We start from the raw sequence: 20,977 nt of genomic DNA, 5'->3' as shown, positions 1-20,977 counted from the left end.
TTTTGACCATTTAGCGTTTTTTAACGTGCACCGAAATCGCACAGCACACGAGCCTCTACCATTTCGCCTTCATCGGAATGCAACTGCCACGGCTGAGATCGAACCTGCGACCTTCAGGTTCGATCCCAGCCGTGGGATCGAACCTGAAGGTCGCAGGTTCGATCCCACGTGCAAGCAGGTTCGATCCCACATCCAAGCACCCTAGCCACTGCACAATTTCAACAATGAGCAGCACACTCATTAACAGTTCAAAAGTGAACATTACAAATTGGCAGACAGACATACATTTCAATTACTATGCGTACTCAGATATATAACCTAACATTGAACATGCAAACAATCACTCACGTACAACATACCTGCAGTTTGATTCTTCAAATATTTAATACAACCATTGTAAAACACAGCCATGTTAAAATGAAATCTTGAACATGAGAGAGGATATCTATACTACATGTGGTTCCCAACAACAAACTACAGCACTTTCGGTAATCGCAAATGTCGCGGAGAAGCCGCTAATGATCCACATTGCTGATGTAGGCATTGGCAACATTTTTACAGAGTCATAATACAATTGTTAGCACAATAAATGGTGCTATCAAAATTAGTAGGTTAATGCCACAATTTCTGAAGCTTGCACACATGTGCTACGACTACGAGTTCACAAACTGAAACTACAGACTGCACTCAAAGCGGTGTTTGCAGGGTTTCTATTTGATTTGCCTGCCAATCATCTCATCTTTTTTTTATTCTGATAAAACCTATATGAAGTGGCATCGAAAATCCAAAACATGCGCAGCGAAGCTTGTTGAAGTCGAAACAGCGAGATTTTGTCGTACTCTCCTCCAGGTCTACACGACTTACCGCGGGAGCTGCAGCTGGTTTTGGTGGAGCCGAATCTTTGGGTGGCTTCAGCAGTTCTCTCAACCGCTGCATGAGTAGCAGGTTCCCCTTCACTTTCAGCTTGCCTGTCATAAATGCCTGTAATGGCAGAAAAAAGGGCATGGAGAAGTCAGAAGACAAATAAAAAGTGTGGAAGGAAAAGTAGGTGCCCCGGTGTTATGCTATTAAAAAAAAAAGAACCTTGAAATTAGTTTGTATTTCTGAGAACATCGACTTATCTTGATTTTATTTCATTCTCTCTCTTCTTTAAAATTTTGCTCATAAAGGCTTACGATCCTGAACGATGCTAGTTGGACGGGGAAGGGGAATGGCATGAAAAGAATAATTTAGTCTCAAAGAAAGAAACATTGAAAGCAGAATTCTTTCGATGCAATATATGTAAAAAGATATGCTGCTAAACATTAACGGAAAACTAAATGCTAACAAAGCACACTGATGGAAATAGACTTGAATAAAAAAAGAAAACCCTCGTAAGTATAGAATCGGTAAGTGCAGTGAACTACCGTTAGGATGAACGTATTGAGATGAATTCTTGCTTATGTTAAGCAACACCAGAATGTTTGTTTGGTTTACCATAAACTCAGTGCAAAAGAAGTGAGCTCAGGATGAACCGCTTAACAGGCCTGTTCTGTCGAGAAGAACTTTCGCAGTGGTTGACAATGCTGGTGATTCTGCGCAACAAACATGGCTGCCTGGGTGGGGCATCCAGGCGAACAAAATAATGCGAAGAATAATAAAAAAATAGAAAGCACTTCTTGTGGAAAGGACGCGAACCGAATCGCTACACAGAGAGAGGGAGTGAAATAAGCGAAAAGAAAGCTATTAACTGCACCAACATTTCTGCTCATACGCACCCTCTGAGGGTCCAGCTGCCCAACTGCCATGTTGAACATATCTTCGTCCTCTATGGTAATGACACAGTTGGCTTTGCCGTCTTTCGGAGAGCCCTTGTAAACAGCTCCTTTTCCATTCTTCAGATCCAAAGCTTTCAAGTGTAGAAAAAATGAGAAAAATTAAGATTTGAACGGGGCTGAAGAACTTTCAGAAGGACGTCGAAAAAAAAGGCATATGACTAGAAAAGTACTGCATAGGTATTCATTGAAGCTGTCGAGAATTTGGGTCATTCGATTAACAAATGCTGATAATGCCATAAAGTAACTTCTTTCAAAAGACAGCTTTTTCTTTGGAATGATTTGAATGTCAAGTGGTGAACTCTCTCATTCAAGGCTTCCCAGAAATGAACGAATCTGCCTAACAGTGAGTCAACAGTCCAGCAGCTCATTTTCCCTTCCCTTTTTCATAAAAGTTCTGTCAGTTACTTAGTAGAACCTAATACTATCATAGCTGAAACATATTTTATAATTGAAGAAATTCTAGAGTTTTTTTTTAAATACATTCCTGGTGAGTCTGCTATTTCTCTAGATACAAGAGACCATGCCAGTCTTCAAAGAGCAGCATTTAATTAGCAAAGCGATAACAGGAGAATTTTTGAAATGCTGAGATGTAAAACCATGTTTAAGCCCAAGCACCTTTTCCAAACAGATAACCCTAACAACGAATTTTCATTTTCAGGCAATGTACAAACTCCTGAATTTTCTATTGCTACTTGGACAATACATAAACACAATGCTGTAGCTTACACAGCATGAGACACGTAGTACATTTCCAGTACAATGCTTCTAACCATATTGCTCACTATTTCAGCTCATATTAGACAAAAATGACAAAGTTAGTGTTTTTAAAGGCTTTAGACTTTACATAATTACTATATATAGCACAATATTCAACACTTAGTGATAAACCAATATCTGCAAATTTTTTACTAAGCAATTGTAAATGCATTGACTGTTTATTGAAACACCAGGAAGTGCTTTAGTTAATGCGTAGTGACAGCCAATACAAAATCATGAAGTACATACTCCATACAGCTGCTGGTTTGCCCTTGACCAGGATGTTGTACTCGTAGATGGCCTTGACCTTCGAAGCCAGTTCGGGCATGTCCTCCACACGAGCTTCCATTCCAGCAAACACAAGGTCGGACTTGAGTTCTATCTCAGACTGCAACATACAATATGTATACGTATGTAGTACAAAATTCAGTCATGATATGTAGAAGCACTGTAATACAGACAAAGCATAAGCTGTACCTCTAGTGAAGCCCCGAGAGGTGGCTGAGGGGCAGTGGGTGGTGGTTGTGCGATGTCATGAAGCTCTACACAGCCACCAGAGATGATCTGTTTATTTGATTCAGGCACCTGGAGGAAGGAGGAAGCAAAAGACTTCATTATTTTTTCTTGAGCTTTGTAGGCTTCTGCTAAAAGCCTCTTCAAAAAAAAAAAAAAAAAGAGAGAGCTTGAAAGCATACTTGAAAATGGAAAAAAAAAGTAGCCTTGCATCAACTATTAACACAGCAGGCTGTCCATATCAAAAGAAACCTAATAACTTAAGGCTTTGTGATTTTTAACATTTGCAGTGTCCCAACATAAGGCAGGATGTTCAATGGTACAGACAAAAGTATTTCTCTAGTGGAGGTTGCCCTCAATGTCACACTCGTAGACATTAGGAATCATGGTTCCTACCGTTGAGAGCATGGCACTTAACTTTGATAGGAATTGAGAATACAGGGTATACTAAAATGCGGAGTGACAGAGCATGCACTGCCACCACGGACAAAATTTTAGAGTTACCACACAGCAAAAGTTAAAGGAAAGGTGAGAAACCACGATAAAAGACAACACAAGCTACATGTTTGTGATGGTCTGATGGCCTGTAGCAACAACAAAAATGACAACAACAAGAAAGCCTAAGCAAAAACAAAGAAAAAAAAAGAAACCAAAGGAACTCAAGTGCCATTATGGAACAGCTGTAAAAGAACCTGCATTCAGGCGATTCAGCCTAATTTACGGCATAGCAGATTTACTATAAAAGAAAGACACATCCAGCAAGATGAAATACAAATAATGGCAATCTAAGTGATGTACAGTAAGTACCAACTTTTATTTTTACAGCACAATAAAAGGATGGGACAAAAAAAGAGAGAAGCTACAAGGCAACGCTAAACACTGTCCAGTCCTTTCTTGCACTGTAGAAATGAATGTACATCAACCAGCTCTCATCTTGATGCTTATAAAGTACGAGCTGTCACCACCCTTGCCATTCGTCTTTTCTCTCGCTGACCTCATCTTTATTTAAAGAGAAATATGCAACAGAATAGACCTTTAGTGCTTTAAACAATCGCTACATATAATCCAACAAGAAATATCTTATGCAATTATGTTGCCTGCATAGCACCTTGATATCATGCATTAATGCTATCATGCTTTCACAAGAAAGTTTTAAGGATGCGCGAGAGAAAAAAGGTAGAGACTTGCCGAACACTGGAAGATGACACGGCTGCCGTCTTTCCACATCTCCGTTCGAATTGACTGACCAGGCACAACCGGTCCTGTGAACCTAGCCTACGAAATAAATTTGTTCACTATTACGTTATTGATGGCTCTGGATACCAAGAAAAACAAAAAAGAGAGGTCAGTCAGTTACCTTGATGGACTTGAACTTCCTCACATCATTGTCTGCATACTGCTTGAGAATGTGACGTGTTGCATAGCCAAATGAGCACAGCCCATGCATGATTGGCTGAGGAAAACCTGCAGAAAGGTGAGTAAGAGTAAGAGTTCTGTAGAAAACAAATTTCAGCTGTTAGCACTCGCGCAGATAATTAAAAAAAAAATAAACGGTACAAAACACGGCTGCTCCAATACACACTTCACACAGTAAATACATGCTTCTAAAGGGATGTTAATAGTGCATGCAACAGCTAACTAATCAAGTTCTTATTAAGAAAGTTCAGCATACTGCAGTATAGGACATGACGAAAAAGTATACACAGTATGGATGGTTGATGAAAACAGGGAAATGAAATAAGTCCAGAATTATTTGACACACAAAAAAGTCACGAAACAGGCATTTATATAAGTGTAGAAAACCTTGTAAAATGTTATTTGACAAGATCTTGTAATAAATAGTGAGCCTGGACACTACACTTCAATAAAATCACTAAAATTAAAAAAAGTATGTTACACACAGAAAAGAATTTATTCCAACTTAATCGGGTGGTATAGAACTTAAAAAGTTACGTCATTGGCGAAAGCAGATTATTGAAAACTAGGCATCTTGTAGCTCTCGCACCAAGCAACATTCAGCACTATCTCATCAAATATCGTGAGTGAAAGCTGCATGTAACTTTTATCAGTTTGTAGGCCAAGTTAATTCCCGAGATAGAAGCTACAACAGGTCAGTGCAGAGGTTGAACGAAGATACTGCCATGCGTTTTATTTTGATGAATTCGCAAAAATTTTAAGCAATGATCGGCACAGGCCGCACAGCAGTGTTTGAGAAGCACTGCGATTACTTGAGATCTTTCTTCGAGATTGCATGCAGGACATAAACAGTGTAGTTTATTTGAGAGCTTACTCAGGCACTAGTGATAACATTGGAATTTTATATAATGCATGCATAAAAGTCGACACAATTTACTGCCTGGCAAATTATTCATGGTCGACGCTATGTTCGCTACTCTCAGTGCTAAGCGTGTATCGCTTATAGTTTGACTTCGTGTTTCTCAGGCACATGTTTGCCCAAATAAAAAGTTGCATCATGATTCCGCTGACTGCCGCCTTTTTCAATGTCAAGGCCATGTGTAATGATGAATGTAGTGGGTCATGCATAGCTCAGAAAACACATTGTCAGTGCTAAGCACGAGAATCTCGCGCCGGACGGTATCGCTGCTTTCGCTGGCTAGGCCTACGCTCCTACCTAGTTTCAAATAACAGTTCTGACTGTCACAGTTCTTTATTATACATGTAACAATACAAAGCCAAGTAATTGAGAAAACTACAATACTTATCAGTGCCCTAAGACTTTGTCGAGATCCCTGCAAGCTGCACATACAAGTCATTTTGACCAGGTACAGAGGCGTCACAATGTAAAATACAATGAGAAAGGGCTGTTGCGATGACAGAAGCCTGTGGAACATTTATGCTGTGCAATCGACAAATAATAATAATAATAATACGATTCTGCTTTTGATATGTGCTAACGTGAGCAGGTTCCTTCATCTTTGCATGCCTACTTATCGTCGTGATGCAAACTCGACAACAGACAGGGTAAGCATGGCTTACCTCCAGCAGCTGAGAACATGGGATCGATGTGCAGGGGGTTCTTGTCACCACAAAGTCGGTAGAGCGCTGCTTGGTTGATTGACGTTTTCTCCTCAACAACAGCATCAGGTTTGCGATTTGGAATGGTGGCCAAGGGCCTCGCTTTGTCTGAAGTTCTCTTGCCACCAAAGTTTCCACTGCCAACAAAGAACGTTGACCACTGGGAGTGGATGACACGCTCACCATTCTGGTCAAAAGTGTCCGCTGCATGGCAAGATCAGAATCGTGGCATGTACACTGAGGTCAAGGCATCAAAAAGGCATACACGTACCGAAAGAAAACGAAAACGAATAAACAAATTTTTTGCATAAAACTGAGTGAAAAAGCCCAAAACGGTGAGTTCTGATCACTCTTGCACATAGTACCACTGGCCTACGTGCTTACGCTTATCAATCGCTGATTCAGCTGCATTAAAAAACAGGAACACCATGCATCTTCGTACAGTCTACTCACTGCGGTCTGGTGTTGCTGTGCAATCTAGAGTGCTCATGTTGAATAATGGGCGCTACCTCGTAAAATTATGGTCCACACACTGTCCTTTTAAAATTATTAGACATTACATAAAAATAGGCTTAATAACATATGCCACTAAGTAGTGAATACACTTGGAACAGCTTAACTTGCTAAAGAAACAAAATATGTCATTGCACATTTTGCTTCAGGCAAAATGTTTCACATAGCAGAGCAAACACCAAGCGTAAATAAATTTTGCAGGCAAATACAAAACATGACTACTGTTTACATGTGACTCATGCTTAAGAATTCTTCAGTTTAAGGAAAATCTTAGCTTTACAATTTTTCTGTCAACCATAAAAAAAGAATAGGCAAAATGTTGGTGGCATATAGTGGTAATATGAAAAGCTAAAAATTTTCTTTTGCTGCTGAATAATATATAATACCGTAATTACTCGAATCTAACGCGCACCTTTTTTCCGGTTAAGCGAGTTCATAAATCGCATGCGCGTTAGAATCGAGTACGAGCAAAAAAATTACGGCCAATCTATTGCCATCGGCAAACCTAAAATGGCCGCCCCCTACGTGCGTCGGCATGGCGTGTCATCCATTTCTGCCTATGTGTTTCTCATGTGCGGCCCTTCGTACGTGTGCTGAGGAGTTCGTCATCTAGTAGTGCATTAGCATCGACGGCGTGGGATGGCCGACTCCAAAAACTCGAGTGCACCACGATGCCGCTTTTAAAAGAAAAGTCATCGCGTGTGCAGAAACGGACGGAAATCGGGCCGCATCGCGGTCGTTCGGAGTTCCCGAAACGTGCGTGCAGGACCGGCGGAAACAAAAGCAGAAGATTTTCGACAGCAAAGCTTTACGCAAAGGCTTCAGTGGACCACAGCAGGGTGGGTTTCTGCAAATTAAAGAGCTGCTCGGCGAGTATGTGCTTTAGCAGCGAGCAGCACAGCGGCCCGTGACGGCAGAACTGCTCCAAGTGCGGGCTATGCAATTAGTCTTAGAAAAAGGTCTAATGCGGAGCCAGTTTAAAGCGAGCAGGTGCTGGCTAACTAACTTTATGAAGAGAAAAGGCTTTTCCCTCCGAAGGGGAACATGCATATGCGAAAAGTTTTGTGGAGGAGTACGATGAAAAGCTTCACAGTTTTCAGAGGTTCGTCCTAAACTTGCGGCGCAACAACGACTACCTGCTTGGGCAAATCGAGAATGCCGATCAGACGCCTCTTTACTTCGACATGCCTGGCACCACAACCGTCGAGAAGAAGGGGGCGAAGCAAGTTCGCGTGCTGACATCGGTCCACGGTAAAACTACAGTGACGGCAATGCTCTGTTACACGTCAGATGGGCACAAGCTTCGCCCGTACCTCATATTTAAATGGAAGACGCTCCCGAAAGGAGTCGTTTTTTCGAGTGGTGTGATCATGCGGGCCAGCGAGAAAAAACGGGTGCGCGTTGCAATCGATGTCTTACGTTTTTTTTTTTTTCGCGGTAGAAATCGGGTGCGCGTTACAATCGAGGGCGCGGTAGAATCGAGTAAATACGGTAATTGTTGGAGTTTGACGTCCCAAAACCACGATATCATTATGAGAGACACCCTAGTGAAGGGCTTCATAGATTTTGACCCCCCGGGGTTCTTTAACATGCACCTAAATCTAAGCACACAAGCCTCAAGCATTTTCACGTCCATCGAAAATGCGGCTACCATGGCCGGGATTCGATCCAGTGATCTGCGGGTCAGCAGCTGAGTGCCATCGCCACTAGACTACCACGGCGAGTTTTGCCAATACAGGCAAAATCCAGCTTTTTCACTCAACCCATGTCTTTTAGACATTTGCCAGCAAATAGTGTTTTCAATTTTTTTATTTTGCATATATAACCAAATGTATGGGCGTAGCACATGGCTGCCACATGTCACCTTAGCATGCTAAATAGAAAGCAAGTACCTGAAATTTTGGCGATATAATGACATTTAGGAAAGAATGGCGACTCATCTCCATTTGTCACACTAATTTTAAATGTTTTATTCTACAAGAGGTTGGACCCGTTTCACAACATTCTTGTGAATGCTTCTAATAAGACTTGATAAGACTTACTGATCAGCAATCTGACCAGCGCCGCAACACTAAATTTATGTGCAAGGTGATTTTACACTAATGAAGCATATGTATGACGGTGCCATCTGTGCAACTTCAGCAGCCTCTTATCATTAGCTACCACTCCTTTAACAACCCAAATGCACACAAATAAGAACAGGCTTACCATCTGCAATTACCACAGCACCAGAACCTTTGTCAAGGACATCAACAACCCGGACCTCAGTCTTCAACACACCAGATGGTGCAATTGGACGAAGCAGCTCAAGGTACTGCTCCCCATGAAGCATCTATGTAGAACAAATAAGTAGATACACGCTTAAGATTAAGTCAAATGCCAAGGTTGCACTAGCAAAAGCATTAATAAAATCTGTCGGTGGGCTAGTTGCAGGTTTATGAACTGCATAACGTTAGCGGGACAAAAAAACGGACATCAAATGAGCCCTATCCTATGTCCAGCTCTGCTGTCATTGAAAATGTTCACTTGTAATAAATCGCCGCTCTCCTCGTCTTCAAAGAGTCTTTTCTGCCATTTTGACATCCCCATGTTCCTTTCGCACATTGGCAAATTGAATAGTTACAGCAATTCCGACGTGATTGTCAACTTCAAAATTATTGCTTAAACAAGCAAGTCATTGTGTACTGAACATAAAATCATGATCACTTGGTGAAAGATAATGAAAGAAGAAAACATGGCTGATCCCTCGATCATAATAATCGGTATAACACGAAAGTGAAATGTGTCTTCTTAGAAGTAGTGTTCATTGTGTAGTGATATACGAGAGTTGATACAATTTCTATTGCCGCTTTAGCACCGTTTGACATGGACACAGCCATGTTGATGCCTAGTGGCATGGCTCCATCACGACGACTACCACTCACGATCATGATTTAACCGTTGGAGTAACTGAAGTTTTTAACATATACCTGAACACAGCGTATTCTTAATCACGCACAAAGATGACATCAACAAGCACACGGTAAAAACTACTACTTGATATGCACACCTTTAAAAATCGTTACTTATGGAGAGGAACAGCATTGTGTGAAGGGCTCCAGAAATTTCGACCACCCGGGGTTCTTTAACGTGCACCCAAATCTGAGCACACGGGCCTACAACATTTTCGCCTCCATTGTAAATGCAGTCGCCACAGCCGGGATTCGATCCCGCGAACTGTGGGTCAGCAGCCGAGTACCTTAGCCACTAGACCACCGTGGCAGGGCGCGCTCCTGAAACCTACGCCAGCGCTCACAAACACTGCACTTCAGCAACGCGAGGCACAGAGGTTCGTAGCTTGTGCCATGAAGGCATGCCGGTGTTACACATCTTGCTGGCCTCATTTTCACTCCACCAAGGCACAACATTTGCCTGTTGAATCGTTTCCTGGCTGCAGTGCTTTCTGCAGCAGTCTTATTTATTAAACAGGTCAGTACTACCACACTCAAAGTAGTCGATGGTAAAACATGAGGAAGTTGCACGGCTTCAACGAGTTGTCATGAGCTGTTACATGCTTACACGAAGCGAAAGGCAAAGAACCTAACTGCGTCGGCAACTCTACAATGCTCACTAAGTCAGAATTTTTCACTGCTATCTAGAAGCTTTAACCATGGCCTCCAAGACTGCACGCCAGCCCGCAATGTTGACGCCATGCTTCAACTGCATCGCTGCATTAATTCTCTTGAGCACTCACAGAAAGCGGCACCACCCTACTTTGCCAACAGAGAGCACGAAGCGAGTGCGAATCTGTGAAAAATACAAGGCACGTTTGTAAGGAACCCAGCAAATGCCTCAATAGATCAGTCAGTAAAGCACCGAGTGGTTTTCATTGTTTCCCAAAGGGTCGGAGGTTCAACAACCGGTGGGGGAATGTTTTCTTAAATGTTTTTTTTTTCTCATTTTTTAGCATTAATTTTACATCTCCATATCCGTGACGGAAATGCGTCATTGAAGTATTGGTGGACCCCAGCATACAACACTTTCATGTTGAAGAGAGAAGAGGAGTGATGTGAGCGCTGTAAGCAATGCGAGTGCAATGTGTTAGTACCACATTGTTCCTTTTCCCTCTAAGTGGCCATAGTTTTATGGTCAATATGCAGTATAAGCTGACTACCTAGTCCAACTCAACCACTTATCTGCAATATGAATACTAAATAAATGCATGCACAGAGCAGCAAAAAACAACCAACAGAGAAACAAATCAACAAAATTTGCAAAATGCACAATTCACTTATGAAAGATAATTAGCTGAGAAATGATGTCATAATGAACAATCCAATTCTCACCTTTGTAGGGTCAATGTTGAGCTTCCTTGTCTCATCGTGCTGTGCAACAGAGCCAAACACTGCAGGCATGGCAGGAATCACACCAAACGATGGCAGCACAGAAAAATCCTCAGCTCCCTCGTAGAGAAACTTCAGGTGGTCTTTCTCTTGTGTCGACAGCCCCACTGAATAAGCAAAAGAGAAGGACACTTATACTTAGGATGGTGGCACATCAGAAAGTATTCTGTTTTACGCAACTTAATCCAAGCACTACTACTCAGATGGTCATGACATCGAAATATCCCGTTGCAAACTTTTTGGGTATGAAAACAAAGTTTACAGAGTCAATTGTACGTCTTGGGGCCGGACCCTCAGATAAAAGGTGTTTTCTTTCACCTGCAAGCGCATACAAGATGACTGTGTCAGCATTGTAGACAAACACCGTGGGGTCATCAATAGGAGGTGGCACTGTGGACCCGACGGGGTGCGACGGTGCCTGGCCAGACAGGACTTCAATCAAAGACTTGGTCTGATCTGAAACAGAAATACAGAATATGTGCGATGCTATTTTCAGCACTGTATACAAGCTAAAAAGAAAGAAAATTTGATATACAAAGAAAATAATAGTTCACAGATATCTTTAGCTTTTGTTCAGTTGTGCTAGAGCAAGTGCCCAATTAGGAAGCTATTAAGTGCACCATTTTGTGAGTGTTATACACCACAAAAATTAGTTTGTGTAACTATTACATCTAATAAACTTGCACATCCAACCTGCTTGATAATGAGCTTGAAAAACCCTACACAGGTTGTGAAGTTTCACTGTTTCTGTGTGCCAGCAACGTAGTGGTGTTACTTGATTAATATTGGTGAACTTGTTTAAAGTTGATGTTTGATGCCAAACAAATGCAAGACATTTACTGCAGATCAATGCCATGGAAGTTATAACTGTGACAAATGCTGGCACAAGAGCAGCATACACTTGATATAATGATTGATTGATTGATTGATTTGTGGGGTTTAACGTCCCAAAACCACCATTTGATTATGAGAGACGCCGTAGTGGAGGGCTCCGGAAATTTCGACCACCTGGGTTCTTTAACGTGCACCCAAATCTGAGCACACGGGCCTCCAACAACACTTGATATAATGAATACGGGTATAACAATTATCAGTTATAACGTAGTATACGAGGAATAGTACTGCCAGAGAAAAGTGTTACGAGTACACACAAATCATCGGATACATAAAGAATCTAGTTGCATTTCAGATGCATTTTGCTTTTGACGAGGTTTTACTGTTATGTGTTTTGTTTACTTTCATTTGAAAACTAACACCATGCATAAAAAAGTAACAGTTTTGCTGCAAGGGCGGAGCAATGAATGCGATAGCAACAAATTGGGATGTCCCGAAAAGAACGGCAAGCAGCGTGAAACTTGGAGAAGCTTCTCAAGCATAAAAGATGCACGAAAAGAGCACACATAGGATGAGCTTGAGCTCGCGTTTACAGCTCGACACTTTACACACAGCTCAAACACAAAGAACGCACAAAACATACGCACGATGAGTGTGAACTGACAGTTGTTACTTCACTGTGTTTAAACAGTTCACCTCTTTCGCAAATGGGGCCTTTGCAGTGAGTGAAGTAACCTTTGTGCGACCTGTAACCTAAACACAATCTTTATGGCAGAAGCACATGACACAAGAGACGTACCAAATGCCTTTATCACAAGATAGGTGCATGCACGCACTAGACCCGAGTGCCGGTACCAAAACTACCAGCCGTGGTGCACCGGTGTTTTAACCTCTGGCGGCGGCGCGTGACCGGTGCGGGGCTCATCTGATCGGCAGCGGCGCGGTGCAGAAGGGGGGGGGGGGGGGGGGTTATACTTTAGAATGAGGAAAAGAGAGCAAAGAATTGTTGAAATTGAGAGAAATGGAAAGAAATTCGCTAATACCATAGGAATATGGACTGTCTCCATGAGCAAAGCTCTGTCTTGCTAGATTCCTCTTTGGTTCTGTGCAGCGCGTCGTTGGTGTTCCGTGGCTCCGGAGTACGGTGGTGGAAGCCACCTTCATTTTCCTGTGCTGCCCCTTGCTCTTTTTGGCAGGAATATGAGAAGGGCCGGGAAACCCACTATCGCCAGGATGGAAGCATTCAATATAAAGAAGAGCCTGGCAAGCTTTCCGTTAAGGAATGAAGCATGCACTGCCGTATCGAGAAGGGGCGTATGGACCCACCAAAGTCGGTGCCTCAGTTTCTTATGACGTCAATATAATCCTAGCGATGTTACGAGCAGTTGTGAATACCTTCTGACATGACTGGCACGCACATAGCCAGTACTGAAAAAGAATGTGCGAGAGAACAGCATTGGCATGCAGCACAACATGCGACCGGGCGCTAAAGTGGCGGGAAATCGCTATAACCGAACAAATATTGTCCGAAGGACCGGTAACGTCGCATATAGCTGCCCAGTGACCGATGAACCATAATGCAAGATTTTGTGTGAAGTGCTGCACTCAAATAAGTAACGTTCGCACGTCCCCTCTCGTGTATCTATCCTACTTTAAGCAAGAACGTAACTCATGTCCAAGCACATCCAATTGCTTTTTGCCACAGTTGCCCCAAAGCAATAGTTACCATGGTGACAAAGCAAATGAAAGACGGTATCAAAAACAAAATTATTAGTCTTTACACAATCAATATATGTATATATATAACACATTCCGAAGGTTTCATGCACAATCTGCATACATTGCTCAATTGACTTCAGGAAGACGAACGGTTCCTTTGGGGGGGGGGGGGGGGGCAGTGAAGGCAGAGAGCTGCATCGCAATACCTATATCATCGCAACACCTATATTATCGCAACACCTATATAGAATCAGACATAATGGCACTTGGTTCGTTTTCTTTAACTATGCACTTATTTATTTCCATGAGTAAATGTCGAGGAAATAAAGCATACAAACCCGCAGATATATTTATCTCTTAAAAAGTTATGGAAGACTCGTATAGAAGCAGTACAGAAAACAATGTGGTTTAAAGGATACCATGATATGCGAAAGATAGCACTTATTACGATAAATAAGTATGAAACTCAACACTTCCACACCACCTGTGGTTCAACAACAACCAATGCGATTAACGCAATCCAAAAGCCTTTAACGGCTAATCACACTCTTTCATGACCGTCATCATGTGAGGCACAATGTGAAGCATGCGAAATAAACACTGTATAGACCAAGCGAAACATGTGCCTAACTAATGCTCATTAAGAAGCATGAACATGTAACCAATAATTGTGAAAGGCTTCAGCACAGCGTCGGGTTCAACCATTCACCCCACTGCTGAATACCGGGACCACACGTTTCGGCTTTCACTGGTTAATTATATGTATGGAGTGCTTGGGCGGTGATTTTTTCTTGCTCCTGTTGCTTGCTGAGGCTCATACAGGTACTATAACCTCGAGGAAAATTGAGCAGTGCGATTGTTCAACTATTGTGGGAATGATGGGAAATACACTGTTAGGATGAAATTGTGTTAGTTAGCGAACTGCCTTTGGGTGTTCTCAGTTCCAACGCATCATGAGCCGAGCGCCGACAGTGCACTTCGCAACATCTCGCTGGTAAGGAAGAGAACATGCTGATACTCCCTCGAGGTCAGCGTATTGCCAGCAGTAAGTGGTATATATAAATTGCTCACCGTTAGTATGCTGAAGTACGTGCGTTTTTGTGGCAGAGTGGTTAATGCCACGTGCTGTGGAGCGAGATTACCTGTTCGATTCCGCACATCGGAAAATATTTTTCTGAATTACTTTTCTTCGTGGCTGTTATATAAATAATATACATATACAGGACATGACAGCAAAGAACAGCAAAGATTGTACATATGATTGCTATTGCAATAAAACAATGGCAAAAAGTATTCTTGCTACAATACATACCGTGGATGGAAGCCATTGGCTGTGCAGTTGACATATCGGTGATCTGCGGCCAGCTGTCACGAACTAGAGGGAAACAAATGTAGTTCATGAATTGTGCATGTTCCAGTCTGCTAACAATTCAGCAACATGAACGTACAAATTCAAGGAGCCATCTTTAAACATCTGTTCCTCTACGAAACTTACCTTTTTCTGGCGTGATTAAATCATCACCGATGAAGGCTTTTCCACCTGATCTGTACCACTGATCTAAAAGAATGTAAAAAAAATGAGAAATCGCAAATCCATCATTAAAAATAAAAAATGAACCTTAGTTAGAGAGTTTAGTTTATTTTACCACGTACAGTTGTACATTAAGTGGCTGGGACAGAGAAAAAAGCTGTATAAAATAGCTTGACAAAGCTCCATATCCCCATGCTGAACACCGGGACACCGAGAGTATCATACATAGAGCTTTAAATTGCTGTTTAATTAAGATATATGTATGTATGTTGAGAAAAACTTTTTAGAGAATGTAATAGTTTTTGAGAAAATAAGTTGGGAGAGAGAATAAAAGTTGCATCTAATTTCATAGTTTTGTATTTGGCACATTTGACCAGTGATTACAGATTTTCATTTCAACAATTCTATTTTGTAACTTCAGGGCTCATGGGAAAAAAAAAATTATGCCATACCCATGAAGTGAATGATGACGTAGGAGCCTGCTCCGGAGGTTAAATTTTGGTAAACCGAGAATCCTCCGTACATCCACTCGACCATCATACAAAGACATGCCCTATCATGGGCAGCGAAGGTTTTAGGACGTTAAACTCTGACAATGATATTATTATTATTATAGTGAAGGTTTGTTGCAGCACCTCTCCCACTACTCCGTAAAAATTGGCAGACTCTACCGGGAGTCGCAAGCACCCTGCGCCTTGAAACGGTGCCAACGAACGCCGGTCGCGTCGGCTGCGTCTCACATCGGAGCTCGCGTTTTGCTAGCGTAGCGTTGCTAGCCCAGCGTGTCCTCTGATGCAAGAAGACAAATGCTGCATCGTGTTCATTATGACCCTGTCATTTGCTCCCGAGGGAGCATGGCTACTACGGCTGGATGGATGGACAAGGCTCGAGCATAAGAAGCAAGCTCCTAAATAAAATAGGATGTCCCAAAAAGTTGTACAAAAGCAGACTCACACTTTCCTACGTAGCCTCCAGCCGCTTCAAACACACCACCAGTTTCAGGGCAGCTGTCGTGGCACAGCCAAACAACAACTGGGCTCACGTAAGATGGCTTGAGCTTTTCAAAAACCTCTGCAGAAAAAAAAAGATAAAAAATACAAGAAATGCCTGTCTTAGCAGCAAATAATTGAACGCTGATGAGTCGAAGTCAAGATATAGAGAAAAGGTGTAGGCTAGTCAGGTTCGAATTCACGCCAACTACATGAAATTTACTCCTGTCTTGAGCCAGGTGACTATTACTTTTTGACAGCAGATTTCCTCATTTCATCGCACCACCTAGTCCTCTGGAACTGTCTATTGTGTTTCCCTTTCTTCTGTCATCGATTCTGTAAATATATGATGATGATATATGGTGTTTTATGGCGTAAGGGCCAATGATGGTGAAAGAGCGCCAAGACATGGTGTAATGCGTGATTAATGTTGATGTAAGGTGGCTGCATAATGGCCTTAAGAGCCTGCACACAAAATGTACATAAAATACATATAATGGTTAAAGGAATGGGAGTGAGTAGAAAGGAATACAGATGGTTAAGAGCACTATAGTGCATGGGATGTATAACAATATAGTAAAACTATACATACTAGGCACTGCTGCCCCACAGGACCCCTTGCGAGCAAGAAGTCGGAGGCTTAGTGAATTAAAAACATGGTACTTTCGCAGCAACATTATTCCGCAAAGGATGAGCTACGATTCTCACAAGCAAATTATTTTCAATGTATTGACTTCATCTAGAAATGATAGCACCAATTTTTTGTCAAATAATGGATCAATACCTAAAAATAATGCGGGGTGAAGGGGGATGTGCTCCTGATAGGCTTAAAAAAGTATTTTCTTCTTTCAGGTTCTGCCTCTCGACACTGTAGAAGCATGTGAAGTACACTCAGCGCTTCTCCTCATCTACCACAGGTCGGCGGTTCTCCACCAGTCAATAGGTAACTATGGGTCCCGTAGGTGTGTCCTATTCTCAACCTAGACAGGAGGATTTCAGTTCGTCTAGATTTTGTGGTGGGAGGCCAGCTACCTAATCGTGGCTTGATATTGTGAAGTTTGTTGCTAGTTTGGACATCCCACGAGTGCTGCCAGTAGCTTCGCAGTGTATTGCGAAGATAGGGGTTCACATACGTTACGGGTACCATTAGTGAGCAGAGGAAGAAGTGCCCGTCTTTTCTAAAAACCGATGTCGCCAGCTGGTCAGCCAGCACATTGCCTTCTATTTCATGGTGCCCAACAAACCACGGCGTGCTGCTCAGCCGCATACATGGCACACAAGAGAGAGCACAGCGACATTCTGACCGGATTTTTGTGAATCATAGAAGTTTTCAGAGCCTCCGCAACACTCAACGAGTTGATGTATCACTGCTTTAGATATTTTAGATTCCTTTATATGCTTAACAGCTGTCAAAATTGCATGAGCCTCCACCCTGAATATGCTTGTTTGAGGATGGAGTACTCCTGCGTCCGAAAAAAATGGGCCAATTGCTGCGTAGGAGACGCCGGAATGCGACTTCGACACATCGGTATAGAATTCAGGGCAGGAGTACTTGTGCCGAAGTTCTAAAGAGTACATACGAAAATATGCAACAACAGGGGCTTGTTTTGTAACTTCAACAAAGGATACGTCACAGTTTATAAGCTGCCACTGCCACAGCGGAAGGCCTGTAACAGGTGCCATAAGGCTGTTTTCAAAGAGTAGGACTTCTATTTCCTCAGCAAGGGCTCTCACTCTAAGTGAATATGGCTTCCTCGTTGAGGCACGGCTGTGGAATATGAGAGAGCTGGACAAATCATTTATAGTAGCATGTGTGGGGTGTTCTCTATTTGCATACAATTTTTGGAAATAAACGAGGGATCAGTAAGATCTCTGCAATCGGAGTGACCACTAGTCTGATTCTACATATAGACTATAGGGTGCACCTAAAGACAACCGAGTGCACCTAAAGTCAACCTAAAGTCCTGAGTGTTTAGGTGCACCTAAAGTCCTGAGTGCACCTAAAGACAACCGGATACCTAAGTGATGGATGGGGTGCAGCATACTCAAGGCGCTTGACGAGGCAGGTTGACAGACTATGGCTCTAGTCGTAAGCGGACGAGGCTTTTATAAACATCCATTAAGCAGTTCTTGTCGCTACCCTATGTAGTGTCTGACAACACCTCTAAAACATTCCTTGTTTTCATACACTTGTTTTTTAGATACTCTATATAGGGCACAAAGGTTAGCTTTGCATCAATGATTATCCCAAAAAATTTATATTCCGTTTCTACAGGTAGATGTTGACTCTGCAGATCAATGTCAGGGACGGGGTGCAGGCCTCTTTTAGGGGGAAATACGATGCAAGTACTCTTTTATGGATTTAATCTAAAGCCGTTCTGGTCTGCCCACTTGACCACCTTGTTCAGACCAAGCTGTAACTGCCGTTCACAGATATGGAGATTGCACGATCTAAAAGCTATTTGTATATCATCGACATACACGAAATAAAAGATACCGGGTGGGATACACAGGCACAATGAATACATCTTAACAATGGAAAGCATGCAACTGAGCACCCCCCCTTGGGGCACTCCAGTCTCCTGCACAAACTGTCGTGAGACGATGTTGCTCATTCGTACACGAAATGTTTGGTCTGTCTGGTAGCTTTCTATTACATTCAGCATTACACCACGTAGGCACCATTGTAAAAGGTATTTGGTTATTCCAAATTGCCATGCTGTATCATAGGCTTTCTCCATGCCGAGGAAAACAGAGAGGAAGAATTGGTTATGCGCAAATGCTTCGCGAATCTGACTCAATGCGGATTAAGTGGTCAGTTGTGGATCGCCCCCCATAAAACCCATATGATATGGGTCAAGCAGTTTGATTCAAGGAAATGTAACAAGCGATGGTCAATCACTTTTTCAAATACCTTGCACAGACAGCTCGTTAGTGCTATAGCCCGATATCTAGAGGCAGATGATGGATCCTTCCACTGTTTGAGAAGAGGGATGATAATAGCCTCTTTCTATGCATGGGGGATTTCACCAGAGGCCCACACAGCATTGTGGTCTTCCACACAGCATTGTGGTCTTCCATTGTGGTCTTCCACAGGGAGTTAACTTGGTCTTCCAATGAGTCACCATGTATGTTTACCAGGGGGAGACTGGATGGTTGTCGGTCTTTGATTCTACTAACCTTATTACATACTTTAGCCTCACCTGTGTAGGAGTTGATACTTGAGATAAAGCTCTGCCAGCTCTCTCTTCTAGATTGCGGACAGATCCTCCTGCCTTGGAATTTTATGTGTTTGAAATTTATAAAATTTTCAGCTGTAGAGCCTGTAGTAGTACCCATGCTTTGTTTTGTTTCTCTCAAGCCTTGCGGCACTCTTTGTTCTATCACGGAACACGTTTTCCTCCCACATTTTTTACTTCATATAGACATTACGAAACAGCATCAATTATAAAGGCAGTGAAGTATTCGACAGCAAAATCAATTCCTAATGAAGCCATTTAAGGTTCATCAGTGCTGAACAGGATACTGTAATCTGCAAAATTGTAGGTTCTCGAGATGCAGCTCCCCGCACGCTGATGCTTCCGCCCAATCCTTCTTTTAATAGCCCAAATACTTCTTTCAAACATACAATGCATTCATACATTATTTTTCATAAAGGTAAAGAAGGCTAATTAGCATGGCTATCATAAACATATAAAGACGAAAGCTTTGCCCTTTACATTCAAATTAGCTACTCTTAGATTTTTTTTTAGTTTTTTTTACCTCACATAAACATTTATTTTTGCACATGTTTTTCATCACAACTAAACACACTAGCTTTTGAAACTTTAATGTAATATTCTATTCTGTGTGTTGGCTGCAGTTCACTGTGTTAGCTATGGGTTCCGGCAATAAACTTAGAAAGGTGCATGATTGGTAATTAAACAACACTAAAGTCCAAGACAATTTTTCGTGTATTATATTACGATTTCACAATTCTGAAAACAACACTTACTGTGACATGATGCTTGGTAAGCGAGAAAATGATGAAAATGGAAATATGGATGGAGATGCTACCTTTAGATTCCCACACCAAACACTGTGACGTCATAGATTTTGACTGTGTCTACTGGGTCCTACGCAACTTCTAAGCGATAAAACTGAAGTACATGGTCATCTGTGGGTGCCATAGACCTAGTTTACAAAATTTCTGAAAATTTATTCAAGCTAATGCTGTGAAAATGTGACAAATACATTTTGAAAATTTTCCCATCACGCGCGAGAATTTAGGCACAAAATTTAAAAATGAAACTTCAACCTTGATTTTTTTCACTAATAGATAAACTTATGAGAGTCAAACTTGTAGTATTAGAGTTTTCAGAGTGAAGTTTGCCCATCTAAACCAAGTCAATGTTGCTCTTTGACCCTTTGTGCGACAGTGGGACACATATATCTCACTTTCCCATACATAGAAAATATTTTCTTCCACATCACGCAAAGCACTTGGTGCGGTGCTAAGTATGCTCATTTTAACTTAAGCCCTCGCAGTCATGACAGAAGTTTTTTTACGATGCTTTCAAAGGGTGGAAGTAGTGTTACAATGGAATTGAAGTTCGGTCAATTTTTCACGATAGCTTCTGAACTTTACTCTTCTTATAGACTGAACCTACCAATAAAAATGCCAGATAATTTTCTCTCTTTCTGGTTTCCCTGAAAGGTCATTTTAGCTTCCAATCATTATGTGTTTTTGTATATTTGCATTAAAACTTGACTAATAAATGCATTTGAACAATCCCCTGCAAAATTGCCTGGCTCATACCTCAGTGCAATTGCGGATTTTAGTGAGTGGAAAATTAATATTTCTCTTTATATCATATACCTCTTGAAAAGTAGGCACATGCTTAATCA

The 20,977-nt window shown here is 41.9% G+C and overlaps 1 protein-coding gene across 1 annotated transcript in view; it reads right to left on the bottom strand.

Annotated features, from left to right (window-relative positions):
• Mfe2 (peroxisomal Multifunctional enzyme type 2) overlaps positions 1-20,977 on the bottom strand; it is a 47,457-nt gene that overhangs the window by 16,340 nt on the left and 10,140 nt on the right. The window contains exons 9-21 of the mRNA XM_075891303.1: positions 16,056-16,172; positions 15,066-15,128; positions 14,883-14,945; positions 11,336-11,473; positions 10,961-11,124; positions 8,844-8,967; positions 6,084-6,326; positions 4,444-4,550; positions 4,275-4,361; positions 3,051-3,158; positions 2,823-2,961; positions 1,758-1,888; positions 865-981 (exon numbers count right to left, since the gene is read on the bottom strand). Of these exons, the coding sequence (XP_075747418.1) occupies positions 865-981; positions 1,758-1,888; positions 2,823-2,961; positions 3,051-3,158; positions 4,275-4,361; positions 4,444-4,550; positions 6,084-6,326; positions 8,844-8,967; positions 10,961-11,124; positions 11,336-11,473; positions 14,883-14,945; positions 15,066-15,128; positions 16,056-16,172 (1,601 nt within the window). The remainder of the gene's footprint in view (positions 1-864; positions 982-1,757; positions 1,889-2,822; positions 2,962-3,050; positions 3,159-4,274; positions 4,362-4,443; positions 4,551-6,083; positions 6,327-8,843; positions 8,968-10,960; positions 11,125-11,335; positions 11,474-14,882; positions 14,946-15,065; positions 15,129-16,055; positions 16,173-20,977) is intronic.

This window comes from Rhipicephalus microplus, chromosome 1 (genome assembly GCF_043290135.1).
Source record: "Rhipicephalus microplus isolate Deutch F79 chromosome 1, USDA_Rmic, whole genome shotgun sequence".
NCBI classification, from domain to species: domain Eukaryota; kingdom Metazoa; phylum Arthropoda; class Arachnida; order Ixodida; family Ixodidae; genus Rhipicephalus; species Rhipicephalus microplus.
Note: the sequence above shows the minus strand (reverse complement) of the source record. Positions and strands in the feature narration are given on the sequence as shown.